The 11,990-nt window shown below is 40.6% G+C and overlaps 1 protein-coding gene across 2 annotated transcripts; it reads right to left on the bottom strand.

Annotated features, from left to right (window-relative positions):
* Window positions 1–242: 242 nt before the first annotated feature.
* LOC115542538 (myosin heavy chain, fast skeletal muscle-like) lies at window positions 243–11,715 on the bottom strand. Of its 2 annotated transcripts, XM_030354822.1 has the most exons (41): window positions 11,645–11,715; window positions 10,701–10,739; window positions 10,396–10,614; window positions 10,155–10,298; window positions 9,908–10,064; window positions 9,788–9,815; window positions 9,534–9,645; window positions 9,000–9,092; window positions 8,854–8,917; window positions 8,638–8,736; window positions 8,396–8,499; window positions 7,990–8,128; window positions 7,749–7,867; window positions 7,513–7,662; window positions 7,252–7,422; window positions 6,859–7,159; window positions 6,645–6,715; window positions 6,425–6,512; window positions 6,201–6,318; window positions 5,958–6,081; window positions 5,729–5,865; window positions 5,384–5,639; window positions 5,044–5,286; window positions 4,783–4,959; window positions 4,543–4,688; window positions 4,363–4,453; window positions 3,885–4,274; window positions 3,658–3,784; window positions 3,365–3,483; window positions 3,057–3,253; window positions 2,788–2,971; window positions 2,523–2,688; window positions 2,297–2,421; window positions 1,895–2,203; window positions 1,602–1,805; window positions 1,378–1,503; window positions 1,127–1,297; window positions 941–1,045; window positions 756–851; window positions 541–672; window positions 342–362 (listed from the first exon to the last, which is right to left on the bottom strand). In XM_030354822.1, exons 3-41 carry the CDS (start codon window positions 10,600–10,602, stop codon window positions 342–344), a joined length of 5,811 nt encoding a protein of 1,936 aa, XP_030210682.1. In that variant the 5' UTR covers window positions 10,603–10,614; window positions 10,701–10,739; window positions 11,645–11,715. The 2 variants fall into 2 exon arrangements, with proteins under 2 accessions (XP_030210683.1, XP_030210682.1); XM_030354823.1 differs by lacking the exons at window positions 10,701–10,739; window positions 11,645–11,715 and having other exon boundaries at window positions 243–362; window positions 10,396–10,602.
* Window positions 11,716–11,990: the final 275 nt, after the last annotated feature.

Raw genomic sequence — 11,990 nt, 5'->3', positions numbered from 1 at the left:
CACAACTTTGATTCATTAAACAACTGATGAATATACATATCATATTTCAGTGATCATTTTCTGTTATAATATATTTCATAGTGCCCATTCCAAAATTGTGCTTATCTGTACAATTTTGTTTTCATATTCATTATTATCGACAGTTTAAAATTAAAAAGTTGGTGAAATGGTGGTGAATGGCCAATTGTCAAGATAATAAGTCAAAATAATGAAGTAATTAGTGAAACGACCCACAAAAAAGATGCTTTGTAATAATATTTTATTGCAGCTCATAATTTACTATAAACAAGAAGTCATATTTTATGACATGCATTTATAAATGTACAATGAAGCATTACATCTTATTCAGCTGCCTCCTTTCCCTGGGGAAGGTAAAAAAAAAAGATAATGATTAAACCAACCAACATTTTTGTTTGCATTTAATTTCTTTCTGAGTCAATGGGCTTATAGTGTGTTTGAGATGCCTTGTACACCTGGACAAGTTGCAAAGTGGTAAATCTCCCAGCTTTTGAACAGACCATTATACAGTGATGATCTTACCTTGCCACCATCACGGCTCTTAGACCTCAGCTTATTGACCTGAGTCTCAGCGATGTCAGCACGTTCCTCAGCCTCCTCCAGCTCATTTTGAACCTTCCTGCACTTGGAAAGGTAAGAGTTGGCCTGCTCCTCCTGTTGGAACATTCATGTTTTGTTTAAATAAGAAGAACAAAATTGATGCAACAACCTGATTTTGTTACATAGTTTCTACTTACCGCTTCCTCAGCCTGCCTCTTGTAAGCCTTCACCTTCAGCTGCAGCTTATCAACAAGATCCTGGAGTCTGGCACCATTCTTCTTATCCTCTTCAGTCTAAAGTAATGAAAATGGTTCTGTCTCAGACTGTAGTCTTTTCTGATATTCTTTGATTTATATATTATTTTCAATGTAAGCTGGCATACCTGGTAGGTGAGTTCCTTCACTCTCCTCTCATATTTGCGGACACCCTTAACAGCATCTACTCCACGTCTCTGTTCTCCCTCAACCTCTGTTTCCAGCTCACGCACCTTAAGAAATCAAATATTTTCAATAAATATACTCTTATTATGCTGTAACTGTAAATACGTCCATGTGTGCCCGTATCTTACTCTGGACTCCAGTTTCTGGAGCTGCTTCTTGCCACCCTTCATGGCCAGGTTCTCAGCCTCATCCAGGCGATGCTGCAAGTCTTTCACTGTGACCTCCAGGTTCTTCTTCATCCTCTCCAGGTGAGAGCTTGTATCCTGCTCCTTCTTTAGCTCCTCAGCCATCATGGCAGCCTAATATAAAATATAACATATTAATCAGAAGTTCAAGCAATGTCCAATTCAATGAAATAAGAAAATAATACAAAACCTACATCAGTGATGGCCTTCTTGGCCTTCTCTTCAGCATTCCTGGATTCCTGGACGGTGTCGTCCACCTCGCCCTGGACTTGGACCAGGTCAGTCTCCAGCTTCTTCTTTGTGTTCAGAAGACTTGTATTCTAAAATGAATGTCAGTGTTTATGACACACATATAATCTTGCTAAATATTTTAGGGAACTTGGGAGCATTTCTTGGAAGAATATGTTTGTTTGTTTACCTGAGAGTGCAAAAGTCCAACTCGCTCACTGGCATCAATCAGCTCTTGCTCAGCCACTTTGCGGCCTCTCTCTGTCTGTTCCAGAGCTGCCCTCAGCTCCTCAATTTCAGCCACCATGAGACCGTTCCTACGGTCCACCATGGCCGCCTGCTCCTTCAGGTCTTCACCTCCTCTGACAGCATCATCAAGATGCAATTGGGCATCCTAAAATGAAAATGAAAACACCATGGAAGATGTCACAACAGGAAACAAATGTCCAGATATTATGCCCTGTACAGTTGTTTAGTTCATACCTTCAGTTGTCCTTGAACATTCCTCAGCTGCTTCTGAGCCTCAGCAGCCTGGCGGTTGGCATGGCTCAGCTGGATCTCCATCTCATTCAGATCTCCCTCCATCTTCTTCTTGATTCTCAGGGCATCATTCCTGCTCCTGACCTCAGAGTCCAGCGTGCTCTGCATGGAGTCAGTGATCCTCAGGCTGTTCCTCTTGATCTGCTCCATCTCCTCATCCTTCTCAGCCAGCTTCCTGTCAACCTCACCCTTAATCTGGTTGAGCTCCAGCTGGACACGCAGAATCTTGGACTCTTCATGCTCCAGAGTACCCTAAATTATAAACCAATGTTGGCATATTCATTACATATTCTATTTCATAATAAATACAATTTCACTAGATTCTTTCTTTTTTTTTGTAGTCACCTCAGCTTCCTCTAGGGCTGTCTGGATCTCACTCTTCTCTGTCTCCACTTGCTTCTTGGATTTCTCCAGCTCATGGATGCTCTTTCCAGTCTCACCAATTTGTTCAGTCAGGTCAGAAATCTCCTCTGTTGAGAGGGTTAAATATTGTTGTTTGCATGAATTCCAATAAAGTTATATATGTAGTAATATAGGAATCATTGATGCCAAAATGATCAGTTTAACTCACGTTGGAGGTTCTTGTTTTCACGCTTCAAGGTCTCCAGCTGATCCAGAGCTTCTTCATAGGAGTTCTTCATCTTGAAAAGCTCTGTGCTGAGAGAACGAGCCTCTTTCTGAGTTCCTTCAAGCTCTGCCTGGCCCTCCTCATATTTCTGCTTCCAGTCAGCCAAAACCTGCACAATATTGTTAATAAAGCGGTACATGTTAATCACTTGAAGAATAATAAAAGGATACAACTATTTAAACGGCCATCTCAATGAATGACAAAACACCTTGTCAAAGTTCCTCTGCTTCTTGTCAAGGTTGGCAGCCAGTCCGTTGGCCCTCTCCACATCAATCATGAGATCCTCCACCTCACCCTGGAGTCTCTGTTTGGTCTTCTCCAGAGAGGCACATTTTGAGTTCACTGCCTCAATCTGTTCCTCAGCCTCCTGAAGGCGCTGGGCAAGCTTTTTCCTGTTAAAGTATCACATGGTTTAATTTGTGGACATTCATCAAATAGAACGTGTACTTTAGATAAGATATTAAATATTTGACTCACTTGGACTCCTCTAGCTCCTCAGTGCGCTGGATAGCATCAGTTTCATACTTTGTCCTCCACTGAGCCACCTCACCGTTGGCCTTGGACATTCCACGCTGCAGCTCAGCCTTGGCCTCCTGCTCCTCCTCAAACTGCTCCCTCAGAAGGTCACAGTCATGGCGAGCTGATTGCACACCATGAGCAAGAGCATTCTTGGCCTGCAAAAGGTGATTGTCTCAATAAATTCACACATCTAAATATACAGAAATGTAAAATCTGCAATGACATAATGAAATCATGAAATTAAATGAATAAAAATTATGGTTTACCTTGACTTCCTCCTCATTGAGCCTCTTCAGCTCCTCAATCTGCTGAGTAAAGGCCTGCTTGCCTCTGGTAAGCTGGGAGACGAGACCCTCTTTCTCCTCGAGCTGACGACCAAACTCACCTAGGTGATGACATCAATTGTTAGCTATAAAATATAGCAATACCACATTTTCCCCCTAAATATATGAATAAGGTTGGGTTGCATTTGTTGGTGGTTAGTGTTAAGGTTATTTATGGTTATCATTAGGGCTATTCTAATATGCAGGTTTTTCTTTAAGTAATTGTGAATACTTACCATTTTCTGTCAACAGCCTTGCTCTCTGAGCACTGATGTCATTTATCTGGCGACTGTTCTCATCACTCTTGGCCTTGATTTCACTCAGCTGGTCCTCCAGGGTACGGCACATCTTCTCCAGATTTCCCTGGTGATACAACGTTTTACTTGTTAGCACAAGTGGTTTCTTATACAGATTATATAGTATTAATTATAATATGGTATATTTAATTTGAAAGATAATTCACCTTGGCCTTTGCAACTGCTTCCATGTTGCTTGAGAGGTCGTCAATCTCCATCTTGTACTCGCTCTTCTCCTTCTCAAGCTTCTGCTTGACACGCTGGAGGTTGTCAATCTGCTCTCCCAGCTCTGCTACACTGTCAGCCTGCTTCTTACGCAGAGCAGCAGCAGTGGCTTCATGCTGCAGGGTGGACTCCTCAAGGTCACGACGCAGCTTCTGGAATTCAGCCTCACGCTTCTTGTTCATCTCAATCTGAGCAGAAGTGGCTCCACCAGCCTCCTCAAGCCTTTCACTGATCTCTTCAAGTTCTCTGGAGAGATCAGCTCTCTGCTTCTCAACCTTGGCACGAGCAGCACGCTCAGCCTCAATTTCCTCCTCCAGCTCTTCAATACGGGCCTAATAAGTAAGGAACACATAATACTTTGTAAGAATGTACTAATATTTATGAAACATTCATGTGGGATTGTCATATATATTGCCTTACCTGAAGCTCCTTGATCTTCTTTTGAAGCTGAGCACCCAGGGACTGCTCATCCTCAATCTTGCTTAGAAGCTGACTGGTCTCAAAGTCTTTCCTGATGATGAAACAATACCACATAACTTATTAACATACTTCTTGTGAATCTTTCTAATCAAAAGCACGATTTTTGTTCAATCACATTACTTTTTGAGTTTCTCATCAGACTGCTGTTTGTCATTTTCCAGATCCATTATTGATTCCTGCGCCAATTTCAGGTCACCCTCAAACTTTCGCTTGGCTCTCTCAAGGTCCATACGGAGTTTTTTCTCTTGTTCCAGAGAACCTTCAAGCTGCAATTAAAAATTATATTTTATTTGACTGCATTTCAAAAGAATAACCATGTTTTTTCTAATGTCAGAAAGGAGGGTTAGAAAGGAACCTCACATCATCCACTTGCTGTTCAAGCTTGGTCTTGGCCTTGGTCAGAGTGTTCACTTTGTCTTCCTCTGCCTGTAGGTCATCAAGAGTCTGCTGATGTGCCTCTTGGAGGGCTTTCTTCTCCTTTGATAGCTTAGCAACGCTCTCATCCTGAGAGGCCATCTCCTCTGTAAGGTTCTTCACCTAAACAAAACAAAATTATGTGTAATGCGTGGAACATGCTTATTTGTATTTTATTTAATCTCCTTTCAAAGAATCTTTGCAAACCTTGTTCTCAGTGGCATGTTTCTCCTTCTCCACTTTGGCCAAGGTAAGCTCCAGGTCATCAATGTCCTTCTTGAGCTCAGAGCATTCATCCTCCAGTTTCCTCTTCTTGGCAGTCAACTCAGCATTCATTTCCTCTTCATCCTCTAGTCTCTCGGTTGTCTCCTTGAGTTTAGCCTCCAGCTGGATCTTACTCTTGATGAGTCCCTCACACCTCTCTTCAGCATCATTCAGATTATCTCCTTCCTGTTTAAAATGTGTCATCATATCAGTCATATCAAATATCATATCACATGTATGTCATTGTGTCTACATGTTGAGACGGATAAACATTTTTACTTACAGAGGCCACTTGCAGCGCAAGATCATTCTTCTCCTGCAGTAGAGAAACCATCTTTTCCTCAAGTTCCTTCTTCTTGGCCAGCGCAGTGGCCAGGTCTGTCTTCATCTTCTCATAGTTCTCCTTCATTGCAGAGAGCTCCTTCTCCGTTTCAGCACTCTTCAGAAGAGGCTTGATCTTGTAGTACACCTTCATCCATGGCCAGGTTTTGACATTCATGAATGAGCGGATGTTGTACTGAATAGTGTAAACAGCTTCCCTGTGGCGAAAAGGCAGTCCATTTTAATGCAACATTTTTGATTTGACAAAATAGCAAAACTTCTTATGTATCAATCTTTTGAAACATACCTTGTAGCTGTCATTTTCACATACTCCTTCCTCATGAGGTAACCCCGAGAGAGAGCCTGAATCATTCCGACCAAAGATGCCAGCTTCTCATCTCGCATCTCCTCAAGAGTACCCAGAAGACCAGCTTTGAAGAACACCTTAATGTAAGAAAGACATCTTGTCAGAGACTATCTTTCAGTATCAGGGAAGTATCCGGTAAATATTTAATTTTTGACAACAATAAACAGACCTTGGTGTGTCCAAATTTGTACTCGTCGTGAGGCACATCAATGGATCCAAGCAGCTTCTCAGAAGCCTTCTTGTTGTCAATGAACTGTCCCTCAGGAATGACACTGGCATTCAGTACTTTGTATCTATAGGAGTGAGTATGTTAAGTGTTTAAAAGAAAGGTGTATATAAACAAGTTTTAAATATGTAGGCAAAGGAATTGTATTATCGTGACAATAGAATTGTTCTGTCAATTAGGTAATACCTCTGCTTGAAGTCAGCATAGATGATTCTGCTGGGAAAGCCCTTTCTGCAGATTCTGATGCCCTCCAGCACACCGTTACATCTCAGCTGGTGGATAACCAGGTGGTTCTCCATCATTCCTGTGAAGTGTTATAGATTTTTTACTTTTAAAATATGACATTCATTTTTGCTATATCCTACTAAAACATCAACCTCGAATGTAGAGATTATTTGAAGAAATATTACCTGGTAGTTTAATTTCATTGGGAATGAGACAACGCACAAAGTGAGGATGGGTGCTCCTCAGGTTGGTCATCAGTTTGCCCAAGTTCTCCTAAAGACACATCACAGAATAAAATATGAAATATATACAAATTGACTGATAAAGAACAAATTCAGAGAATACTTATGAAATATGGCATCAAATTACATGTATTTCTAAATGTAATTGCTTGTTTAACTTTACCCTGAATTGTGATGACACAGTCTGCATGGAGCCACCCTTCTTCTTGCCTCCCTTCTTTGCACCCCCGACCTCTGTTTTAGATTATTGTTAATTAGTAAAAATGTTCCCGTTTTTGTTTATAAAATAGAGGCAATAAATGGCTTCAAAATAAATGGGTATTACAATATAATGGGTCAACGGTTTTTAACTATGATGACATGGTATGAATATGTACCTTCCACTACAGCGGGGTACAGGACAGGCATCAGTTTGTTTGAGGACTTCTGGTACAGTCCAATAACAGAGTCATTCAGGGGATCCTTGTTCTTGTCCAGCCAGCCCGCGACGCTGTAGCCCACGGTACCAGCATAGTGCACCATTGCGAAGTCAGCTTCAACCTTGCCCTTCCCCGGCTTGGGCTTCTCAAATGCTTTGTTTTTGCCAAGATGCTGTTCATACAGCTTGTTCTTGAAGGAAGTGTCTGAGGCTTTTGGGAACATGCACTCTTCTTCAAGAATGGAGAAGATGCCCATTGGCTATGCAGAAAAACATATTAGGAAACATTACGATAAGATAGTTTTGAATCACACTTAGAATTGTGATATTTAGTTATATAAGTCATGTTTACCTTCTCAATAAGCTCAATGCAGGCAGCCAAGTCCATACCGAAGTCAATGAACTCCCAGATAATGCCCTCCTTCTTGTACTCCTCTTGCTCCAGGACGAACATGGTGTGGTTGAAGAACTGTTGCAGTTTCTCATTGGTGAAGTTGATGCACAGCTGCTCCATACTGTTGTACTGATAGAGAACATTAGTTTAGAGAACGTTCATCCACGTAGACACTGCTTTTAGCCAGGGAAATTGTTGTTATAAGAAATTGAATCTTACATCAAAGATCTCAAAACCAGCAATATCCAGGACACCAATATAGGATGATCTTGATTGCTTGGTGTCCAGCATCTGGTTGATACGGATGACCATCCACAAGAACATCCTCTCGTAGATAGACTTGCCCAGGGCACTCACTGAGTTGTATACCTAGAGCGTGGTGGAAGATTAGATATACATACAAATTACAACTATTGCAATTACTTTTTGAAAGGTATTCCTTGGTATTTCCATACCTGAGGTACTGTCTGTCCCTTAGTGACAAACTCATTTCCGACCTTCACTCTGGGGTAGCACAAACCCTTGAGCATGTCAGCAGAGTTGAGACCAAGCAGGTAGGAGATTTTGTCGGCCTCTGCATTTTTCATATGAAAGAAAGAATGATGACAAATTCGTACAGATAGTGAATACATTTAATGACAGCAAACCTGGACTTTGGAAATGTTCAGTGGTTGTTTTAAAACATTTTTAACTCACCCTCAGTGCCGTCAGGCTCAGCCTGCTCCTCACGCTGCTTCTGCTTGAACTTCATGTTACCGTGGTGAAGCACAGCACCAGTGAACTTCCAGATGGCATTCTTCTCCTCACCATTGAAACCCAAAATATCAATAGCATCCTGTAGGAAAATAAAGTATATAATATGAAATTAAATTCAAAGAGTATTCAAAGAGTCTCTATTAACTCTACCTTGGTTTGTACTGTACAGAGATTTCCTGATTCTGCTGTACGCGGACAGAGCAGAGCGCACTGAGATCGGGCTGAAACCATTCTGAGTAGATTCCGCAGGCTGTAACACTGAGTTAAAGTCCTCATAGTTTTCTGGTCCCGGTTAGTCCCTGCCGATTAAAATACCTACCTAAGGTAGTTGTAAACATTGACTCACATCAGTAGCATCCAGCTCCTCTTTGTCATTAATGCTGGCCACAGTGATATGACCCTGACTGCACATGGGGAAGTCGTAGGGGTTGCTGGTGATGAGGCACATTTCTGCAGAAAATAGAAAATGGTCACTTTAATGATTCTAATTGTTATTTTTCTACTTCAGAATCCTGAATGATAAGTTAAAGGCAACCCTATACAACAATACAACTTACTGCAACATTTATTTCTCACTACTAATCTTACCAACAATTTCAGGTTTGTGGTTGGACATCATCTGAAAGAAGATGTGATAGCCTCTCTCATCGGGAAGCTGGAATGTCACTCGGGATTTCTCCAGCAGATCTTCATGGTTTTAAAATATTATTATTATGTTTTGATACACATTAAGAGATCAAAACCAATTATGAGACCCCCAATAATGAGAGTTAATTTGTTGTTATTTGGATACAAGATACTTACACGTCTCAATGTCAGCACTGGCCAGTTTACCAGTTGCACCGAAATGGATTCTGATGAATTTACCCTGTAGAAAAGCCTCATTTCAGTTTTTTTTCAAAGATCAAGTATGTTATTTAATTTGTTTGACATACTAAGTTTGTACTTACGAAACGAGATGAGTTGTCATTTCTCACAGTCTTGGCATTACCGTAGGCCTCCAGCAGGGGATTGGCTGCAATAATCTGGTCCTCCAGTGACCCCTATGATGAAGTTCCAGTATTGATCCCCAGTTCTCAGGTCATCCTACATCCTTTGTGTGTGTCATGTCTGTCATGTTTTTTTTTAAATGTATATATGTATATATATTAGGGATGGGCGTGAGGAATCGATTACGCTTATTGCGCTTTGCTTTTACCGCCATCTCTTAACTTTTGGAATTCTGGCGTGCCTGCACACGGCACGGCACGCGCCACACAGGAATTTGATACGTTTCATTTGCTTTGTGCCCACGGCATGCGTTAGTGGCGCCACACAGAAAATGTATACATTTGCTTCAGAAAACTTTGTGTGTGTTTATGCAAACTCGAGTTTGCCTGTCCACCAACCGAGTTCATTTGTAACGAGCAGTACTCAAGTAATCGATTCCTCACGCCCATCCCTAATATATTTATATATATATATTTTTTTTTTTTAAAGCATACCTGAATCTTTCCAGGGGCTTGGTCCTTCTTCTTGTCAGAAGCCACTGCGATGGTAGCAAAGTACTGGATGACACGTTTGGTGTTCACAGTCTTTCCAGCACCGGATTCTCCACTGGGTATGAAAATGAGGTAATTTAGAGTTTTTTTCCATTGTCTGATTCTTCATGAAATTTTTGTGAGGTCATATTTTACTTAATTGATGATTCAACGTAATGTTGAATCATCCAACTCAACACCATCAGGTTTAAACTTACGTGATCAAGACAGACTGATTCTGCCGATCTGCAAAAAAAACCATTCAAAGTATTACATTTATCCAAAAATGTTGACCATACATCATAACATTTATTTTTGCCCGACTTTCTTGTACATACCAGTGAGCATGTTCTGGATGGCATTGTCAGAGACAGAGAAGATATGGGGTGGTGCCTCCATACGCTTCTTGCCTCTGTAGGCATTGACAACCTCCTGATCGTACACTGGGAGCCACTTGTACGGGTTTACAGTGGCACAGAACAGCCCAGAGTAGGTCTGAAGGAAATCGTTCAGACATGATCATTAATATGATCTGGGATATCATTAGATATTATTTTACTTCATTTAGTTGGTAAAATATCTTACGTAGATCATCCATGCTGCATAACGCTCTTTGAGGTTATACAACACAGAGGCTTCATTGAGATGGGTCATCATGGCCATGTCCTCAATTTTGTCGTACTTGGGAGGGTTCATGGGTGTGACATCATCATCCTTGACTGTTCTCTCCTAAAAAAAAGGCACCCCATCTTTTGTTTCGTTTCATTTTTTACCTTTAAACGTTTCAAACTATTTTCTGCATAGCAATAAATCACAAGCAGCATACCTCTTCCGTAGCCAACACTTTCACTGTGGTTTTGCCAGCCTCCTTCTTAATGATGGTACACTTGACGTACAGCTCCTTAGCATCAGCCACATATGCAGCACTCTTGGCATCAAAGGGCGCGCTCTGGGCCTCAAGCCTCTCCTTTTCTGGCTTACGGAGGTAAATCGCAGCCTTGCCATATAAGGCCATCTCCGCGTCCGTACTCATGGTGGCCGCTTACTGTGAAAATAAAATGTTTTGATGTATCTCATATGCTCAAATGGTTTTTATACAGATCGGTATGGCTTTGGTCAAATAACTCTTACCTTGTTCTTCTTACCAATGAGAAATCTTCAAGTGTCAGCCTTTAAATCGAAAGACATGTTATTTGCACAATTTCATATGACAGAGGAAATTTGTAGCATCATCAGAAGGTGCAGTGTATTGTAAATGCTGGTTCGTATTTCTTAAATTACAATCACACTGCATGACATGCATTGGTCATTCAATGCATGTGGTCAATCGGTTTTATTTGTTTAGGATTTAGTGGCAACTCTTCGAACGGAAATGGACTATAACATTCATGAGTATGTTTTAATAACTGTATTATCCCATTGAAATAAGAATAATTTTATCAAAAGCAACCTATAGTCACGTGCCGTAGTGCAAGGAAACATTTGCTTGTAGCGCAGACTGCTATGGAGATAAATGATCAATACATAAAACCGATAGCTATAATTATGTGTCTATGAATGCAGTTTACCACTTTGGATCCAATAAGAAAAAAATTAAAAACCTGCTACCTATAACATATCCCACAACATGTACATTGTCCATGGTGACCATGAAAAAAAGTTACCCGACTCTGATCGGGTAATCTGATTCGTAGAATGAAAATGTGATCCTGGTGCTCGTACATTTAAAACCCTTTTCCGGGATAGGAGACGGTATAGTCCCATTCAGCAGAATGATTTGTTATTATTTATTGCTGTGATAAAAGACGTTACGACCAATCACATTCAATATAAAAGGACCTTTACTTGTACGCCATGCCATATAGCTTTACATTTACAGACTAACTAAGCAAATACAATTAATGGATCTATCAAAGAACCTCATCAATTGAGTCTTTGCTACTCAATGCTGCCGTAGGTGATAAGATACTTTTTGCATAATTATAATAATCTCTAAATTACACAAGAATATTAAGTGAATGTCAAACAGCATTAAAGTTTTAATGCATGAGAGTTCTATCTACATTCTGACTTACCACTAGCTGTTACTTCCTCAACTGCCCTGAGAGCTGTTCATCCCTCTGGGTCCTCTTATATACTAGCCCGCAGGGTAAGCCAACACTCAATATGGGCATGAGGGGTAAACCCTCTTATAGCTTTGGTTTATATTTCACATGGGGTTTATTACCGACGTACTTACTATTTACATGTGTACATTAATTCTAATGCATTGCTTATTCTGTCTTAAATTATAGCACACAGCACAGTTTTATGTGTACAGATTTTTTACCTTTGAGGATAAAGCAAATCCAGAATGTCACTAATAGTTTTCGACAAATTAATATTTAACAATCTTTAATTCACATTACAATTTGAGCTCAA

Source organism: Gadus morhua, chromosome 4 (genome assembly GCF_902167405.1).
Source record: "Gadus morhua chromosome 4, gadMor3.0, whole genome shotgun sequence".
NCBI classification, from domain to species: domain Eukaryota; kingdom Metazoa; phylum Chordata; class Actinopteri; order Gadiformes; family Gadidae; genus Gadus; species Gadus morhua.
This window is presented reverse-complemented; position numbering and strand designations above follow the sequence as displayed.